General features: G+C 39.6%; 2 protein-coding genes across 2 annotated transcripts in view; one reads left to right on the forward strand and one right to left on the reverse strand.

Moving 5' to 3' along the window:
• The window catches only part of LOC136125741 (uricase), a 35,717-nt gene extending 34,008 nt beyond the window's left edge, over positions 1-1,709 (reverse strand). The window contains exon 1 of the mRNA XM_065880690.1: positions 1,635-1,709. Coding sequence (XP_065736762.1) covers positions 1,635-1,661 — 27 coding nt within the window. The 5' untranslated portion in view covers positions 1,662-1,709. The remainder of the gene's footprint in view (positions 1-1,634) is intronic.
• A 748-nt stretch (positions 1,710-2,457) lies between these two features.
• On the forward strand, positions 2,458-16,025 carry DNASE2B (deoxyribonuclease 2 beta). The gene is made up of 6 exons (XM_065892750.1): positions 2,458-2,570; positions 5,535-5,712; positions 9,543-9,624; positions 12,014-12,109; positions 13,450-13,647; positions 15,685-16,025. Exons 1-6 carry the CDS (start codon positions 2,458-2,460, stop codon positions 16,023-16,025), a joined length of 1,008 nt encoding a protein of 335 aa, XP_065748822.1.
• The last annotated feature ends 1,172 nt before the right edge of the window (positions 16,026-17,197 follow it).

The raw sequence follows: 17,197 nt of genomic DNA on the forward strand, positions 1-17,197 counted from the left end.
GGAAAAGCCTATAAAAGAAAAGAATATGTATGTATAACTGAATTACTTTGCTGTATAGCAATAATTAACACAACATTGTAAACTCTAATTAAATTTTTAAAAAAAGACTGAGATTTTCTAGGATTATTGGATGAATGAATGCAAACTTTCAACCATTAAAAAAGAAGCCCATTACCAAGTAAAGTACTCGTCTTTGTTCACTATACTTGGCCAAATTACAATGAAGGGATTTTCTACTAGTTCTACTATATAGAGGTAACCATATTGTGAAGGAGACGTGATATTTTCATAATATTGTACTAATTGGGCTTCAGAAGCGGGTAATGTGAAAAACATTCTGCTCAGTTTGTGTTTTCTCCATCCACCGAATTCACTGTGCTTCCTTCCACGACACTGCTTTGCTGATTTTAGTAAAAACCCAGGACTGGAATCTAGGCTTTAGGGTAATGTTGAAATCCCTGGAACCCCTCAACCACGGGTACAGTGTTTGACACCTAGTGATTGCATAAGGAAGGTTGTTGACTGACCATCAGCATGACCAGTTCAGCAACAACGAGAGATAAGAAAGCTTATTGAAAGCGACACCTGAAAGGAAAGAACCTAATTGCATTTTTCCAGATCTTGAAATAAAATTGGCTTTAGCAAAACCATCCTAATACACATATCCTGCAGCTCAATCACAGGAAGGGCTCAGGTTGTAGTAAAAATAATCTTAGCTAACACTTATGGATCATTTACTATTTGCCAGGCACTGTGCTAAGCGTGTAATGAGGAGAAAATGAGAATTATTTTATATCCTATTCAAAAAACGTTCTTTAGCCTACATAAATGAAAACAAGTTGCTTGCATTCTGTATATGAATTAATGAATCCTAAGCCTCGTGTACTCACCTGTTATCATTATAATACCAAAAGTTATCACAAGATAAAATTGAATTTATTTCACTTTAACTTAGAAAAGTAAACTTCATGCTATGAACTTTTTTTAAAAACTGATGAAATTTTGGGGTTGCTGAAATCCTTTTTTTTCTGAGTGCAGTAAACACATACATTAAATAAGATGATACCCATGGAGGAATGGTCAGAAAAATGCTTCTCGGTTTACCAGTTGGGTGGGTTGTGACACCAGATACAGCACAACGTTGGCCTCAGGGCATTAAGTCTCAAAGTTTAGGGTGCCGCAGCATCACCAAAAGACTTGTAAATAATGTAGATTCTTGAGCCCAACTGGAAGAATTCTTATTTAGCAGGTTTGGGTTGAGGTCCCTTTTTGCCAGCACCACAGGAAGATGTGGGCAGGTGGCCCATAACATTCCTCACAAAATTCTGTTTTAGGAGAAAGATCTCTAAGCCCTTCGTTTTTTATGAACCCCAAGGATCCTGAACAACACCAGCTCAACCATAGAAGTGATCCAGTTTGCAAGGGTCCAATTTAGTCTGAATCCCTAAGTGACTCTGATCTGGATCCATAAGCAAAGGGACAGATCAGAGCCATAATGACTTTCAGGCATAAAGTAAACTGCTATTTATTATTATAGCATCTTTAATAATCGATTCAAAGGCATCATGCACTTAAAGAAATGTTTTCATATGCCTATCTACTTCTTCCCTCCTCCAAAAAGAGAATGGTCTCACCTTTGTATAGTCATGGAAATGAGCCATTTTCCCTTTGCCTTCAACTTCAGATTCAGTTTCAAGAATGGGAAAGAATAATTTGGGCAAAACAGATGCTTGTAACATTTTTATTTGATCTGAAGCGTGAGCAGTCAATATGTTTACCTGATTGCATTGCAACCAATTGGACACCAAGGCCTCTTTGGAGTAAAGCACCACGCTGAGTGGCTAAAACCAGGAGGTGGAGAGGCTATGTAAACATCTTCAGTAAAATACAACTGAATTTGCTCTTTCTTTGAAGCAAGCCTTTGAAGTACCCTTTAGGAAATGTTCCCTTAAGATAGAGAATATTACAAGTGATAGATCCTAATTATTACTAAGATATAAAGTTTTGTCACTTCTGTGTAATGTCTGAACCACAAACATTTGCTCTCACTCATAGAGAGACAATCATAAAGGAAAAAACATGAAACAGTTTTTATTCAACATCTACTTATCAATACAGAGTTCTCCTGTCCACTGAATTTCATACTGCATGATGTTTACTCCTAAGAGTTAACGATACATCCTTTTTTTTCTTGCCAGGACTTTTTGATGACGTTGCAAACTATTCAGCAGTCAACAATTCAGCACAAAGGCATTCAGAGTCACGCCGGCATGTTGTGACAGAATCACACAATTACATGGGATTCGTCCCATTCTGAAAATGCCTAAACAGCAAATGGCAGAAGCAAATGGAATCAAATGTCAGAGCCAGCACAGTCTGAGAGACTTGAAACTCAGACTCCACGATCCATGGGGAAAGTTTCCTGCTGCGCCATGGAATAAAGGTGCCAGATAGAAAATGACAGCAAGACTTCTAAGAACACCCCTGGCTTTGCTCTTCCTTGGCCTCTTTGGGATCCTGAAGGCGACAACAATATCGTGCAGAAACGAGGAAGGTGAAGCTGTGGATTGGTAGGTAAATGAAATGTAAGGCTTGGTGCGTGCAGATAGAAAGCCAGAGTACTGGTGGCTAACTGGTGCACTGTGAAGTTCAGGAGACTTCCACTCCACCTCTCCCCTTAAAAAGAAAGCAAGTTGAAGTGTGTAAATGAGCCACGTATCCAGATAGGGGTAGGCTTCTGAATGAGAGAGCTTCCCTTTGAGAAAGAGCTTAGCAGCCCCTCGTGGGCCTGATTCATGCTCTCAGCAGGGCAAGGCTGGTGGCCACAGAGGTGTGTTAGAGCTGACAGCTTCTCTCAGTTGGCAATTTCCTTTAATTGCATTGTGGCTTTCCTAACAGAACCCTTCCAACATCCTTTTAGAGTTGATGAAGGAGAGAGGTTAATTTTTCCCTGACACTGGAGCGTCTCCTTATGTGAAGGAGAAAGAGGGCTTGATGGTACAGAGCACTGTTTGGTTAACCTTATTTATTGGACAGCACAGACAGCTGTTGGAGTGGGTGGTAGGTCACCAGTCTCCTGCAGTGTCAAAGAGACGAAACACAGCTTTGTGTTACAGTCATGGATTCTCCGAAAGCTTTGATCACTTTTTCACTCTTTAATTAGGGTGTTTAGGTTAGCCTTTATGGTTGGCATCAAGCTTTGTGTAAACTTCAGGCTAGAGAACATAGATCCATTCAATCAGTCTCTCACCAAACAGTTACTGAGCTCACACCAGCCCTGTGCTGAGTTTTGAAAATACAAATATGAACAAAACATAGTTCTTACCCTCGAGGAGCTCATCGTTATGTGGTAAAGGCATATATGGGGCATTAGATGGGGCACTGGGGAGGATAGAGCCCAGAAGACTTCTCTGGGGAAGTATTGGGCTGGCCAAAAAGTTTGTTCGGGTTTTTCCATACCATCGCACGGAAAACCCGAACAAATTTTTTGGCCAACCCAATAGTTTTGAGCTAAGTTTTGAGCACAATTATGAGTTAGTTATAAAAACAAGGGAGATGCAAGGGCATCTCAGGTCAATGAAGAAGCAATGAGGAGGTCCAGAGGCAATAAGCAATGGGGAGAGTTTGGAAGCAGTTAAGTAAAGTTGGCGCTTCGGGAGAACGTGGGGAAATGGCAGGAAGGGAGAGGGGAGCTTAGAGAGATAGGTGAGAGCCAGGTCATGAGGGGTTTCATGTGCTGAACTGCTGAGTCTGAACTTGACCATGAAAGGGAGCTACTGACAGACTTCAAGTGGGGACTTGATAAAGTCAGATTTGCATTTTAGAAAGCCCACTGGCAGTACTCTGAAGGCCAGCTGGCTGGGGACTAGTCTACAGTCATGGAAACCAATAGGACTTCGGCAGTGTTACAGGTGAGAAGAAGTATGGACCCAAGTTAAAGAAGAGGAAATAGAGAGGAGGAACACGCTGAGAGGACTTGGTAATGGATAGGCGCAGGGGAGTAGGAGAGAGGAAGAAGTTAAGAAAGACTTGCAGGTTGCTGGCTTCTGTGACTGTGTGGATGTGTTCCCTAAGAGCAGGGGATGAGTAGAGTTGTCGCAAAATATTGTGAACTTGGTTTCGAAGATATGGAGTTGGAGGTCTCTGAGACATCTTTGTATTTGGGTTTATCTAGACCTCAGCATAGAGATCTGGGCTAGAAATAGATTCAGAAATCTTCAGCTTATAATTGGAGATGGTCACCCAAGGAAAATGTTTAAAAGCACTAGTCCTTAATTGGTGTGCCATGATAGTTGACAAACATTTCAATGGTGGGCCACCAAATTGTGATCAATATATAAAATTTATTTTTGCCACAACCGAATGGACATATTACTTAGCAATATCTGTCAGAGAGAATGCTGTGCTAAGCAGACAGGGAGGCACAGTCTCGAGCTGCTACAACTACCTGCGGGAGTTAAAGGGCAGAGGAACTTGAGGTCAGCATCAAAGAATAATTGCATGTTTCCGCCCATGTGTGAGGACCTGGCCCTGAGAGTAAGAAAGCCTGGACAGGGCAGGAAAGAGCATAAGTGGAAGCATAAGACTGATGAGAACCAAGTGAACGTTGAAGCTTTTCTCAGCAGTGTGAGACACTGTTGTGGGGTAATAGTGAATGCATTCCAATGTTTGGTCCAGTGTGAGTATTTGAGGGTTAATCGTGGGGTTTGTGCTATTAAAGAGTGTTTGGCTAGAACTGGTCGATTTTGCCTTCCAGGTACTTTTGACAATGTCTGGAGACATTTTTGATTGGCACGACTTGGGGAGTACTGTCGACATCTAATAGGAAGAGGCCAGGGATACTACAATGCACAGAACAGGCTCTCAGAGAATAATGGGGCCCAAAATGTGAATACAGCACACTGAGAAACCCTGGGTTAGATGATCCAAGAATGGCTGAATGCCATGCGGGTCTAACAACCTCTCCTCCCTGTGAGATAACTAAAGGAGATATACAGATAGGAGACAATAGTAAAGAAAGCAAGGCATTTACTTAATTGGCTGGTCTTGGACCTGAATCCTCAATGCAGAGCATTCTGATAAACTGAGCTGAAGAATGTGGCTTAGGCCAGAGGCTCAAGAAAGCCTCCACTGACTCTGATGACTAAACCCAAATCTCAGAAGCAGCCAGCCCACTACTAAGAGATGAGCATGCCAAGCACCTAAGGCAGCAGAGAAAAACAGAGAAGAGAAAGGAAAGGAAAGAACAGAGAAGTCATTCTCAAAGTATGCGAACTTCTACCACGGGGATCCCACCCCCCAGGCCAGTAAATGTTTTTAGAACACGTACAGTCAGATTTGCATTTCCTTCATTGGGAGGGAGCAACAGTAAGGGTGGAAAAAGAGGCAGAGAGCTCGCGCAAATCCCCTTCCTTAGACTTAGAGGCCTTCTGTGAAACATAAGTGAAATGATACATTTAAGCGCTTGACACAGTGGCTGCCATCAGGGAAAGAGTTAGGAAATGTTAGTGATTCATAATTATTTCTTTTGTTAGGTTTACATTTTATAAGTTGCCTAAAAGGCAAGACAAGGAAGGTCGAGAGACTGGGGTAGAGTACCTATACCTAGACTCTGCAACCAGAAGCTGGAGAAGGAGTAAGCAACTAATGAATACCACCAAGAGTGTTTTGGGAAGGACATTACAACAGCTATATGAAGCATATGCTTCCGAGGTATGTTATAGTTATCATTTATTTGAATCATATAAAATGCATAATACAGACTCCAAGGCTTCCAAAAGATTTTAACTCCTTGTCTACCCAGTGCGCAATCCTAGCAACTAGAAGTAAGCTAGCTCAGAACCTGAATCAATCTAACTAAGACCTTAGGGAATACATCAACATACTCCATAGCAATGCCAGATTGTTGATATGTTCGGCACTATGTCCAATGGCATCACTGGGCAAAGTGTGAACTAATTACATATTGAAATCTTTTGGCTGCCAAACTCTGCCAATGTGCTCAGTACTTGCTATCTTACTCCTTTAATGGAAATAGAGAGAAGTGCCCTCTCCTATTACAATGCAATATAGATCTGTGATCAATACGCCATGAGTTATGGGTTGTTTAAGCCATGGTGGGATGAGTTTGGTGGGAAAAGTAAAGGGTTCCGCTTGGTCTTCCTTTTAATTAATCATTTTCAAAATAGTAGGTTGAGAGCTAGGGCTCTAGTTCAAGGCCCTGGAACTAACTTGCCTGAATATGGAGCTTAAACCTGCTATCTGGACTCCATCAGGCAATGAGTTAACTACCTCAATATGGGCAGTCTCCCAACATTCCAGGCACCATCTGCTGTTCAGTGACAAGATACTGCTTTTCAACCAGGGGTGACAAGTAAAATCGAACAATAATTAACATCCAATTATACTCGTCTATGCATTTCCTAACAATAATTTATAGAGAAGTAAATATGTAAAATAACTCAGCACTTACAACGTGCTGGGTCTTTACATATGTCAACTAATTTAATCCCCACAACAATACTGAGTTAGACTCTAGCACCACTATTTGAACATTTACTGAAAATATGCAGAGAGCTGTCACCTTGTGCACAGGTATCCACTTTATTCACCTGTCATTAAGACCAGCCATCGGAGCCAAGTTACAAAGTCAAAACTTATTTGTAAGCTGTCTCAGCACATGTGATGTTCCAAACACTGTCCTAGAGGCTTTTAGAAATTGTTCATTCTCAGCAACATCCCTGTTTTGAATTAGTCAATTATTGTGTAAAAGCAAAACTACCTGTAGCTGCTTCTGCTTTCCAAGGTTGGGGATGGAAAACCTGGAGTATAACCCATCAGTGAGAAAATAAACACATTCTTCCCCTCCCAATTGCAGACTGTCCAAGAAGAGAAAGGCAAGAGCAACATTGCAGCCTCTGTCATTTATCTTATTTGGGGAAGATGGGTCTTCGTTTGGCAAACTATAATAATGATCTTTGGAAGTGCAAAAGTAGCCCCAGAGCCTAGGAGGGAGTGAGAGCTAAACTGCTCTGCAAAATAAAGAAGGGGTAGATGGGAGCTAGGAATTAAAAAGTATACAGAACATGGAGGGAGATTGGAGGCAGGTCAGCTTGGTGATGTAAAACCATCCAATGTTTCATACCTTCAGTAAAACCTGCTCACACGCAATGTCTTGAGTGGTGGATTCTGGGAAGAAAATGACAGTAAAGGGGCTGATTTCCATGTCTGATTGGCATGGAGCCCAAAGAAGAACAACCAAAAAGACTGAGTGTTCTCTGGAAGTTGGAACTATGTGCCAGAAGTGACCATGAGAACACAACTTCCCCACCTTCTGATCTGGAATTGAACTTCTGACAGAGAGTAGAATGCAAGATCAGACCAACTGGTTTTAAACCTCAAATGTCAAGTTATGCCAATATCGGGGTTATGTTGGAAAATATCCCTTCTTTTGCCTTTGTAAATGAGAACCTTTCATATACCTTGATAATAACACTTATCAAACTATATCACAGTTGCCTATATTTACCTGACTATTCCCTGCTAGACTGGGGTCAGAGACCGTAGCCTTCTTATTCAACATCCAGTAGTCAAAATAATACCTAACATAAGTGTTAAAGGAATAAAGATGTCCTGGGAATTCGCTGGTGGTCCAGTGGTTAGGACTCCATGCTTCCACTGCCGGGGGCCTGGGTTGGACCCCAAACCCTGGTGGGGAACTAAGATCCTGCAAGCCACGAGGCCAAAAAAAAAGGTCTAGAGGCACACGCCTAGGTCTGCCTATTCTTTTTTTTTAATTTTTATTTTATATTGGACCATAGTTGATTAACAATATTGTGTTAGTTTCAGGTGTACCACAAAGTGATTCAGTTATACATATACATGCATCCTTTTTCAAATTCTTTTCCCATTTAGGTTATTACAGAATATTGAGCAGAGTTCTCTGTGCTACACAGTAGGTCCTTGTTGGTTATCTATCTTAAATATAGCAGTGTGTACATGTCAATCCCAAACTCCCAATCTATCCCTCCCCGCTATCCTTCCCCCACTGGTAACCATAAGTTTGTTCTCTAAGTCTGTGAGTCTGTTTCTGTTTTGTAAATAAGTTCATTAGCATCAATTTTTTTAGATTCTGCATATAAGCGATATCGTATGATATTGTCTTTCTCTGTCTGACTTACTTCACTTAGTATGATAATCTTCAGGTCCTATTCTTAGGTCATGATTTTTTCGCTTTATGAGAGAGCCTCTTTTCACTAGAGCTACATCCCATTTACCTTAGCTGGCTGTTATACCTCTGGTTAGAATGTTAAACTTCATCTATTAGAAGAATTAAGTTCCTTACTGAATTTTCCCAGAGGCCTTCCACATTGTACCCCAAAGGCACACAATGGCCTTGTCACCGCATTCCATACAGGCTCACAGGATAACTAACTGTCAGAGTTCTCCAGTGGAGAATCTGAACGCCAACGGTAACGATGGTCAATTACAGAAAATGCAGGTAAGAAAACAGCTTACTTTCCTAAATATTCCTAAACATAGTAGCCAAGAATGCTGTAGAGACTATGTTGTGCCTTTTTTAAAAAAATGGTTTTAGATTATATCAAATAATGAAGCACCTGTAAGAAACTCAGTTATTGATTTTTTTTCTGAGAGACAAGCAAGGGTCTTTTTTTAAGGGGATGGGTTGTCCTTTCCTGCTTTTAATTATGTCACTGAGACTTTTTAATATTGACATCATTGGCTTCATTAAAAGTCACTGCATCATGACACAACTGAAATGGAACGACACAGAAAAAATATAAGCAAGTTTCCAAAACATGACAAAGAGATACTATCAAAATAATAGCTTCACTTTGACTCAGAGATTTGACCAACTGTTTGGGGAATGTACTCGCATGTTGCCTTACCAGAGGAAATCCATTATCACATTCAATCATACCACTTTTTTTAAGCAGGAAAATGTCAAGTTGAAAAGGTGAAGTGACAGGAGAAATGGATTGAAGAAAAATCCTCCCCTATCACGGAGCTAGGAGAAGCAGAGAATGAGGAATCCTGATTAAACAGGAAGCTATGACCAAGCAGTGAAGCACAAAGTAAGCAGAGGAAATCAGACCCTGACAGCCAATTCTGCATTGTGCCTATAATATCAATGGAGAAAACTTAGCTGTAATCCTTGGCTGGTTGCTCCTACTGCATTTCCTGAATGAATATTTAAGTACCCCTTTATCATACACTAGTTGCCAGATCAGAAACATGGGTCCAAAATAACTGAAATAGGAATATTGCCCTCACACACACATCACAATGCACAGGGCTCCTGTCACACAAGACAAAACCATGTGTGGTTGAGAATGGACTTCTTGTCCCTTGTCTTGCACGTCACAGAATTCATATCGATGGGAAAGCTGCCTATTAGAACGGATGACTTCTCATGTGTATTAATGAAAGTTCTGTATTGCAGGCCGGGTAGCTGGTAGAAATGTTGTGAGCATTTATGAGTGAAAGATTTATGCCATTATAACCCTAAAATGTCCCTGCAGGATAACAACACAGCCTATCTAATATACAATGATGGAGTCCCTAAATCCATGAATTACAGCAGAAAGTATGGACACACCAAAGGTATGACAAAGGCTCTTATTTTCTCTTTCCTACTGGAAATCAGTATTTTTGTAAACATTCCATCTTCAGTAGTCTTATACTCCATACTAAAAAGATAGCTTTTCTTTTTAATGGTCTGAGTTATCAAAATGAGTGATTTCTGTATCACAGGTTATAATGATATACTTTGACTTTGCAATATCCTTCTCACAAATCCCATTTTATTTCTTAATGTATCTTTTAATATATACTTTAAAGAAGAAATCCAATATTGACTACTGGGAATACCAGCCAGACTATATATGTGTGTGTGTGTGTATACTGTACACACATTTTAGTCAGGTTTATAGAGGTATAATTTGCATAGAGTAAAATTCACGCTTCTTAATGTCAAGTTCCATTTGAAATACAGTAAACACTTTTGAAAAAGTATTTTAAAATATTTTTTCTTTTATAGTAATTTTTGTTGTTATATATTTTGTTCTATAATTATAATAATTTTTATCATAGTGATTTTTGGTGTTTTTCAATTTATAAACTATGTATATATATGTTATTGAAAAATTCAAAATGATAGTAAACAAAAAATCTGTAATCCTAATACTCATTAGATAATTACACTTAATACTTTCTACTTTTTCTATGACACATATTTTGAAACATTTTTATAAAACTATTGTAATGACTACTTCAAACTTTTTTCAACTTAATATACCATGAATAACTTTCCGTGGCAACAAGTATTCTTCAGAAGGTTCAAACTCAAATGTCTTCAGAGGCAGGCAAGTGATGTCAGCAAGCTAAGGGGGCTGAACTGGCAGGTAACTAGAGAACTGGAGAGTATATACTTGCTCTAAGGAAGCAGTTACTACTCAGCTTGCCTTATGGGAATGCAATTTTTCCAGAGAAAATTAGAGTTTGTGGGAAATCTCCCCAGTTTTTAAAGGTTGGTAATAAATTCAAAGTTTTAAAAAATACTCTGCAAGCATAATAATATGTATCTGCAGGCTAGATTTGGCCTGTGGGCTGCCTGTTTGCAACCTCTGATTCAGAATATCATTTGTAATGGCTGTCAAATGTCATGAGCATTGAAAGCCTTTGATTTAGCTAAGTTGCCTTCCTGATGGTCCTATCTGCATGGAACCCAACAATTCTTATAACATGCCGCATTCTGCAACCTCTCCTTTACCAACCTCCCACCACCATTTTCGCTCCACCCTGTTAGTTGATACAAGGGTTTAGAAAAAAGGCTGGAAAAGGAGTGGGACCTGATGTCACATTGGGGAGTTCCCTGCCAACAGGTGTCCCGACATCCTGTGGCATTTGTACCAGGAAGTTAGGATTTCAGACAAACAGCAATACTCATCTGGGCCGAAGAGAGTCCCTGAAGATCATCCAGCTCTGTGAGGCAACTGAACTTTGAACATTTTCCATCTCGACACAGGTATTGATTCCATAGCCACTGACAAAGTCACTGACAAATACTCTGCTTCCTTAAAGTGTGTTCTTTGAAAAAGAAATAACTGGCAGGCATTTGGTTTCTGTTCTAACACTAAGGCAAACATGACTTTTATGTCTCCATGGTCATATGCAAACTGGAAAGTCTAGTTAGCATACCAAAACTGTCTTGATATATTTATAAACACAGAAATAGTCATAGATGCCTGTTGGACAGGGTTCTTTGTGCCATGTCACAAGATGATGAAAATCTTTCTGTTTTCTTCTTTTCTGGCTTTCATGTTAGTCTGCTCCAGAGATTTTTACTAAATACAATTAACTGGGGTGTTTTAGAACATGGCTTCCCTGTTTTTTTTCTCTCTGCCTCTTTTTTCAATCTTGTGGAACTGGGTGAATTCTGCACATAAATGAGCATCAGTTTCTCACAATAAATTACTGCAAGTACATGTTTTCATTTGATATCTTCTCTTTCAACTCTGCTTTTTAGCTGGCTTTTGAAAATAGCTTAGCTGCTTACCAGTAAAGACATTATCTGAAGCTTGCCAGGTGACTACATAGTCTAACAAGGTCAAATACCAATTTAGCAAATTTGCATTCTGCCAAAACAAATTTTCCTTGTAGTTTCAACATGAAATGCCTCTCAACTCTTCACAGGGTGGCTGCCCTAGCTCCCTTTTGTGGTGGGTTATTAACAGTAATGGGGCAATATGATGTGTACCTGAATTGGTTTTGAAATTATTGAAAACGAGCGTGATCCTTGTAATTATTAGCCTAATAAAAAATTAGCCTGAAGTATAAAGGGCTTAAATGTTGTAGCTTTGAACTCTGTTTTCTTTAAAGGAGCTTTGTTTTTCTAATTTATCTGTATTTACTGTATCTGTGGTAGGTTTACTTCTGTGGAACAGAATCCAGGGGTTCTGGTTGATTCATTCCATTCCCCATTTTCCTCCAATTCCTGAAGAAGGCTATGAGTATCCACCCACAGGGAGACGAAATGGACAAACTGGCATCTGCATAACTTTCAAGTACAACCAGTATGAAGCAATAGGTAACACTAGAGTGTGTAAAAAGAGAGAGAGAGAGAGAGAGGTAACAATATTGAAGAAGGGATTTGGAAATATATTAATAAATTTATCACTTCATTTGCTTCTCTATTCATAAACCCTCTGATACCTAGATTCTAATATTGGCTTTGGTGAGGTCTCGGGCAGGCTCACTTACTGGACCTTGCTTTCCTGGTCCACCAATGAAGTCTTTGAACTTGATCAGAGGCAGTAGTTTCAAATGTCTACAGGGGCCAGGCAGGTAACAAAAATGGGTGACACAGGTGGACATTGCGTGGGCAGTGGGGACAGTGACAAACTGGGTTGTTGACTCTCCCCTAGCTTCCCTCAAAAGCTTCAGCTCCATTATACTGTGGTTCTGTGGGAATACAGACCTACATCTCCATATTTTTTAGAGGAAGCAGAAACCTAGGGGAGGATGTAAGAATACAAGAGAGAGAAGGAAAGAGGGAGATAGATCCTCTGATTTTCAAATATGGTCTCAATCTTATTTATTTTTTAAATTGTGTAGAACTCATGTTACCTATAGGCCACCAACATGACATTTCAGAGCATAAACCAGATGATCTTCCCTTAAGATCTCAAGTTCAAAGGGCCAAAAATACTTGGATTTGGAAAATCCAAAGTAGGAATAGGGAAGAGAAGTAGGAATGGTATTTTACCAATCACTTTTTACTGAGGAAGCTGCTAAATAGTAAAGAGTGATTATTTGCCTCTGGATATAGGAGGTTTAGAATATTTTTGTTTTTTAACATATTTCCATCTTATGGAAAGGATTATTGAGCCTCTCACCCAAATTAAGCCCTAGTCTAACTAGCTGAGTTCCTATAATGATTAGAGAGCTTAATAGCATAGAGATTAGGTGTGCATGCTGATGAGTTGGTCATTCTTGGAGCTGGATGATCAGTACATGGGTGTTCTCTACTTTTGTATGTGTACACATGGGGGAAAAAACACATGGCCTCCAAGACCAGACTGCCTGGGCTTTAATACCAACTCCTTCAGTTACAAGCTTATAACCTTGGGCACGTGACATAAATTCTCCATTAATTTATCTATAAAATGAGGATAATAATAAAAGAACTTACCTAATAATAAGGTTGTTCTGATTAAATTAGTAAACCCACATAATAATGCCTGGAAAGTAGGGAGTGTCAACTATTTTAACCAAAAGTTTGAAGGCTATTCGCTTAAAGAAGGGAATACTTTTGCTTTTGTTTTTCATTCTATTTAGTTTTTTAATTCACAACAAGACCTAAAATACCAACAAGCATTTCCATTTGTGTCTTAATTCTCAACTTTTCTTTATTGTTTCTTGATTCAGATTCTCAGCTCTTGGTCTGCAACCCAAACGTTTATAGCTGTTCCATCCCAGTAACCTTTCACCAGGAGCTCGTTCACATGCCCCAGCTGTGTGCCAGATCCAGCTCATCAGAGATCCCTGGCCGGCATCTCACCACACTTCAGTCAGCCCAGGGACAAAAATTCCTCCATTTTGCAAAGTCTGATTATTTTCTTGACGGTATGAAATCCCATCATCAAACAATATGCTATTACACTGCTGCTGGACTCACTTTGGATTGCAAAGAGGAAATATTCTGATTATTCAGGGGAGTAGAAGTAGAAAAGGAGGAAGGACAAAGAAAGGAAAGGGAGAAGGGACACCAAGGGTCAATTAAAATATTAGCCACTTGAATAGAAGGGTTGCTGATCCAACCACAAAAGTATCTCACAACCATCTAGCCAGAGGCCAGTAAAAACTCAGTCTCCAGCCTCAGCTGGGCACAGAACCAAGATGTCTCCTTTTTCTTTCACTCCCTAAGTAGTTATTTTAAGACTTCCTTACCCTCAAGTCCTGCCTCTTCACCTTTTCCTTCATAGAGAGAATAGAAATCACCAGAAAGAAACCACTTCAAGAGCACACCCCACCCTCCACAATCTAAGCTATTTTCATTCTTTTTTTACCAGTTTTCTCTCATCCAAACAGAAGCAGTGCACTCTGTGCCCTGGAACCTATCCCAGCCTCAGAATACTTTCATAAACTCAACCTGTTCTCCCTCTTCTACTTCAGCTCTCCTGCTCTACAAGCCCCTTAGAATATAAACATTCCTAAAAACCCTCCCTCAATTCTAGATTCCCTATATCTCTGTTTTTTTTCTTCTAAATTTACTTTTAGAAAACTCTTCAGGGTCTTTACTTGCTCACTGCTCCTTGACTACAGTCTTGCTTCTCTGTCTACAGACCTTACAGTCTCTCTCCAGTCACCAATGGCCATCTTAATTGACCTCACTGTCTTCCTTCCTTCCTTCCTTCCAACTTCCTTCCGTCCTTCCTTCCTTCCTTCCTAACTTACTTCATTCGTTCCTTCATTCGTTCCTTCCTTCCTAACTTCCTTCTTTTCTTCCTTCCTAACTTCCTTCCTTCCTTTAATATTGAATAAAATTTACTGAATGCCTACTACTTGCCTGTGTTAGGCATTAGAGATCCCAAAATTAACAGGACAGAAATAGCTTCCACAGAATTTGGCACAGTTGGAACCCTTTCTTTTTTGAAACGTTCTCCTCCCTGAGTTTTGGAAGTACGCAGTCTTTTGGTCTTCCTCCCACTTCTTATAAGTCTCTTCTGCCAGGTCCTCCTCCTCTGCATACTCCTTATGTGACTAGGTTGCCCTGTGGTCCTCTACTTACCCTTATCGCATATACATATTCCTCTAGGTGATTCCCAAGTCTAGATCTCCACCCTAGACCTCTGTTCTGACAGAAGTATTCATCAGTGAGTGGGACATTTCTGCTCGCAGGGTGGCACAGCCACACAAAATTCAACACGCCAAACTCATCTCATCATTATTCCTAACATATCTCACTCTTTTTCTCATATTCTGCATGGTCCCCTAGAACTCTTGATCCCTGTTTTTTTCTCTTCCCCCTTATCAAATCATCAAGTTAAATCAGTTCCCAGTCCTTAATAACTCACATTTATCTTACCCCCTCTAAACTTTCTGCCATGGCCATGGTTCACACCTGTGTTTGTTACCACACTTATTGTGACAAGCTGGTGGTTTTCCTCTCTCCAATCTAACGTAGTCTTCCCAATTCATCCTGCACATTGCTTCTCAATTGATATTTATGGTCATAAAGCAGTTTCTATTAATCCCCCAATAACACTCCTTAAAAAATTTCCCATTGATTTCAGGAAAATTCAAACACTTTGGCATGGTTTATAAAGATCTCTAGATGCTGGACTCTGGTTACTGCTCTATCCTTATTCTTTCCAAAGGTCTTTTCAGGACAAAAGCCTATATTGCTCTCTTGTATGTGTGGAATAGAAAACGTTTTCAGAGACCAATATCATCCTAGTAATAATGCTAGTAACTTTTATTTGCATATCACTTTAGCGTTTATAAAATGTTCTCCTATCCACTCTCTCAGTCATGTTGTTACTATTGTGCTTGTGACATCCACATATCAGGGGTGCGTGATGGTTCTACTCCTGAGATATTTTCAGGGATTTATCTAAGTTTAAATACTAACCTCACTATTTTTCTCTTTATAAACTCTAGACATCTTTGCAGCCTGGATGGCTCAACGGTTGAAGACTCACTTGCTAACAGAAACCTGGCAGCGAAAGAGACAAGAGCTTCCTTCAAACTGCTCCCTTCCTTACCATGTCTACAATGTCAAAGCAATTAAGTTATCTAGACAATCTTATTTCAGCTCTTATCAGGATCATGCCAAATGGTGTATTTCCCAAAAGGGCACCAAAAATCGCTGGACATGTATTGGAGACCTAAATCGGAGCCCACACCAAGCCTTCAGAAGTGGAGGATTCATTTGTACCCAGAATCAGCATATTTACCAAGCATTCCAAGGATTAGTTTTATATTACGAGAACTGTAACTAAACTTGGTGAAAGGACATATGTGCTATCATTTTCAACACTGATATGGTATCTTCTTCTACTAGATCTATTCTTTATATATTAAAAGCCTGTGAATTTACTTATGGTCCACATACCATCAAATAAAATGTTTTTCTCCCATGCTTACCATTTTATCTTCCAAATAGTGGCAATTTATCTACTTAGCATGTATTTATTTATTTATTTTACAGCCTTATTGGAGTATAATTGCCTTACAATGGTGTGTTAGTTTCTGCTTTATAACAAAGTGAATCAGCTATACATATACCTTTATCCCCATATCTCCTTCCTCTTGCGTCTCCCTCTCACCCTCCCTATCCCACCCCTCTACTTAGCATTTATATGCCATAAACACACTCTGTTATGTATATCTAAAGTGAGAATAGAAGGAGTGAAAGAAAAAATGTTGTTCCAGATTAGTCAGCTCTCAATTGTCCATGGATTGACTGGCCATCTCTTAAAGTAATTTCATCTTCACAAAGAATTCCCTGACTCTCCTCCTCACCCCCTTTTGAAGAAAAAAACATTTCTATCTCTCTATACATCAAACTACTTAGTCATATTCCTCCTAGAGTTCTTTTCAATGGTTTATGGTCAAGTCTAATTGGTCATTCTTGAGCTACTACTTACTAACTGTACGATCTTGGACCATTCACCTGAACTCTCTGAGCCTTGGTTTTCTTCTCTATGAAATGGAGATAATATCTAGGTATCTTCAAGCAAATAGCACAGAGCCTGGCCCAGTTGACACTTAAAAGACTTATGGAATTTAAATGTGAATCCCCCTACAGTGAGAAAAGACCAAAGAAAATTTAGAAATGAGTAATATTTTTCCAAAAGGAAAAAATAAGTCAGGGACTTCTCTGGTGGTGCAGTAGCTAAGACTCCATCCTCTCAATGCAGGGGGTCCGGGTTCGATCCCTGGTCAGGGAAGTAGATCCCACATGCGTGCTGCAACTAAGAGTTCGCATGTGACAACTAAGGAGCTCGCTTGCTGCAGCTAAGGCAACCAAATAAACAAAATTTTTAAAATAAATGAAATACTTTATAAAAAAATAAAATAAGTGACAGCCAAAAAAAAGAAGTCAGATTAGAAGAAAGAAATAAAACAACCCACCAACTTGGGGAGAAATAAAGAAGTGTAACATAAGGAA

Source organism: Phocoena phocoena, chromosome 1, assembly GCF_963924675.1.
Source record: "Phocoena phocoena chromosome 1, mPhoPho1.1, whole genome shotgun sequence".
Classification (NCBI taxonomy): Eukaryota; Metazoa; Chordata; class Mammalia; order Artiodactyla; family Phocoenidae; genus Phocoena; species Phocoena phocoena.

What these genes read in the sequence shown, in the direction of transcription:
- DNASE2B (XM_065892750.1), top strand. Translation starts at nt 2,458, where the DNA reads ATGACAGCAAGACTTCTAAGAACACCCCTGGCTTTGCTCTTCCTTGGC. An exon ending in AAAGTATGGACACACCAAAG is followed by an intron (nt 9,625 to 12,013) that starts GTATGACAAAGG and finishes ATTTTCCTCCAA; the next exon opens with TTCCTGAAGAAGGCTATGAG. An exon ending in CAACCAGTATGAAGCAATAG is followed by an intron (nt 12,110 to 13,449) that starts GTAACACTAGAG and finishes TTCTTGATTCAG; the next exon opens with ATTCTCAGCTCTTGGTCTGC.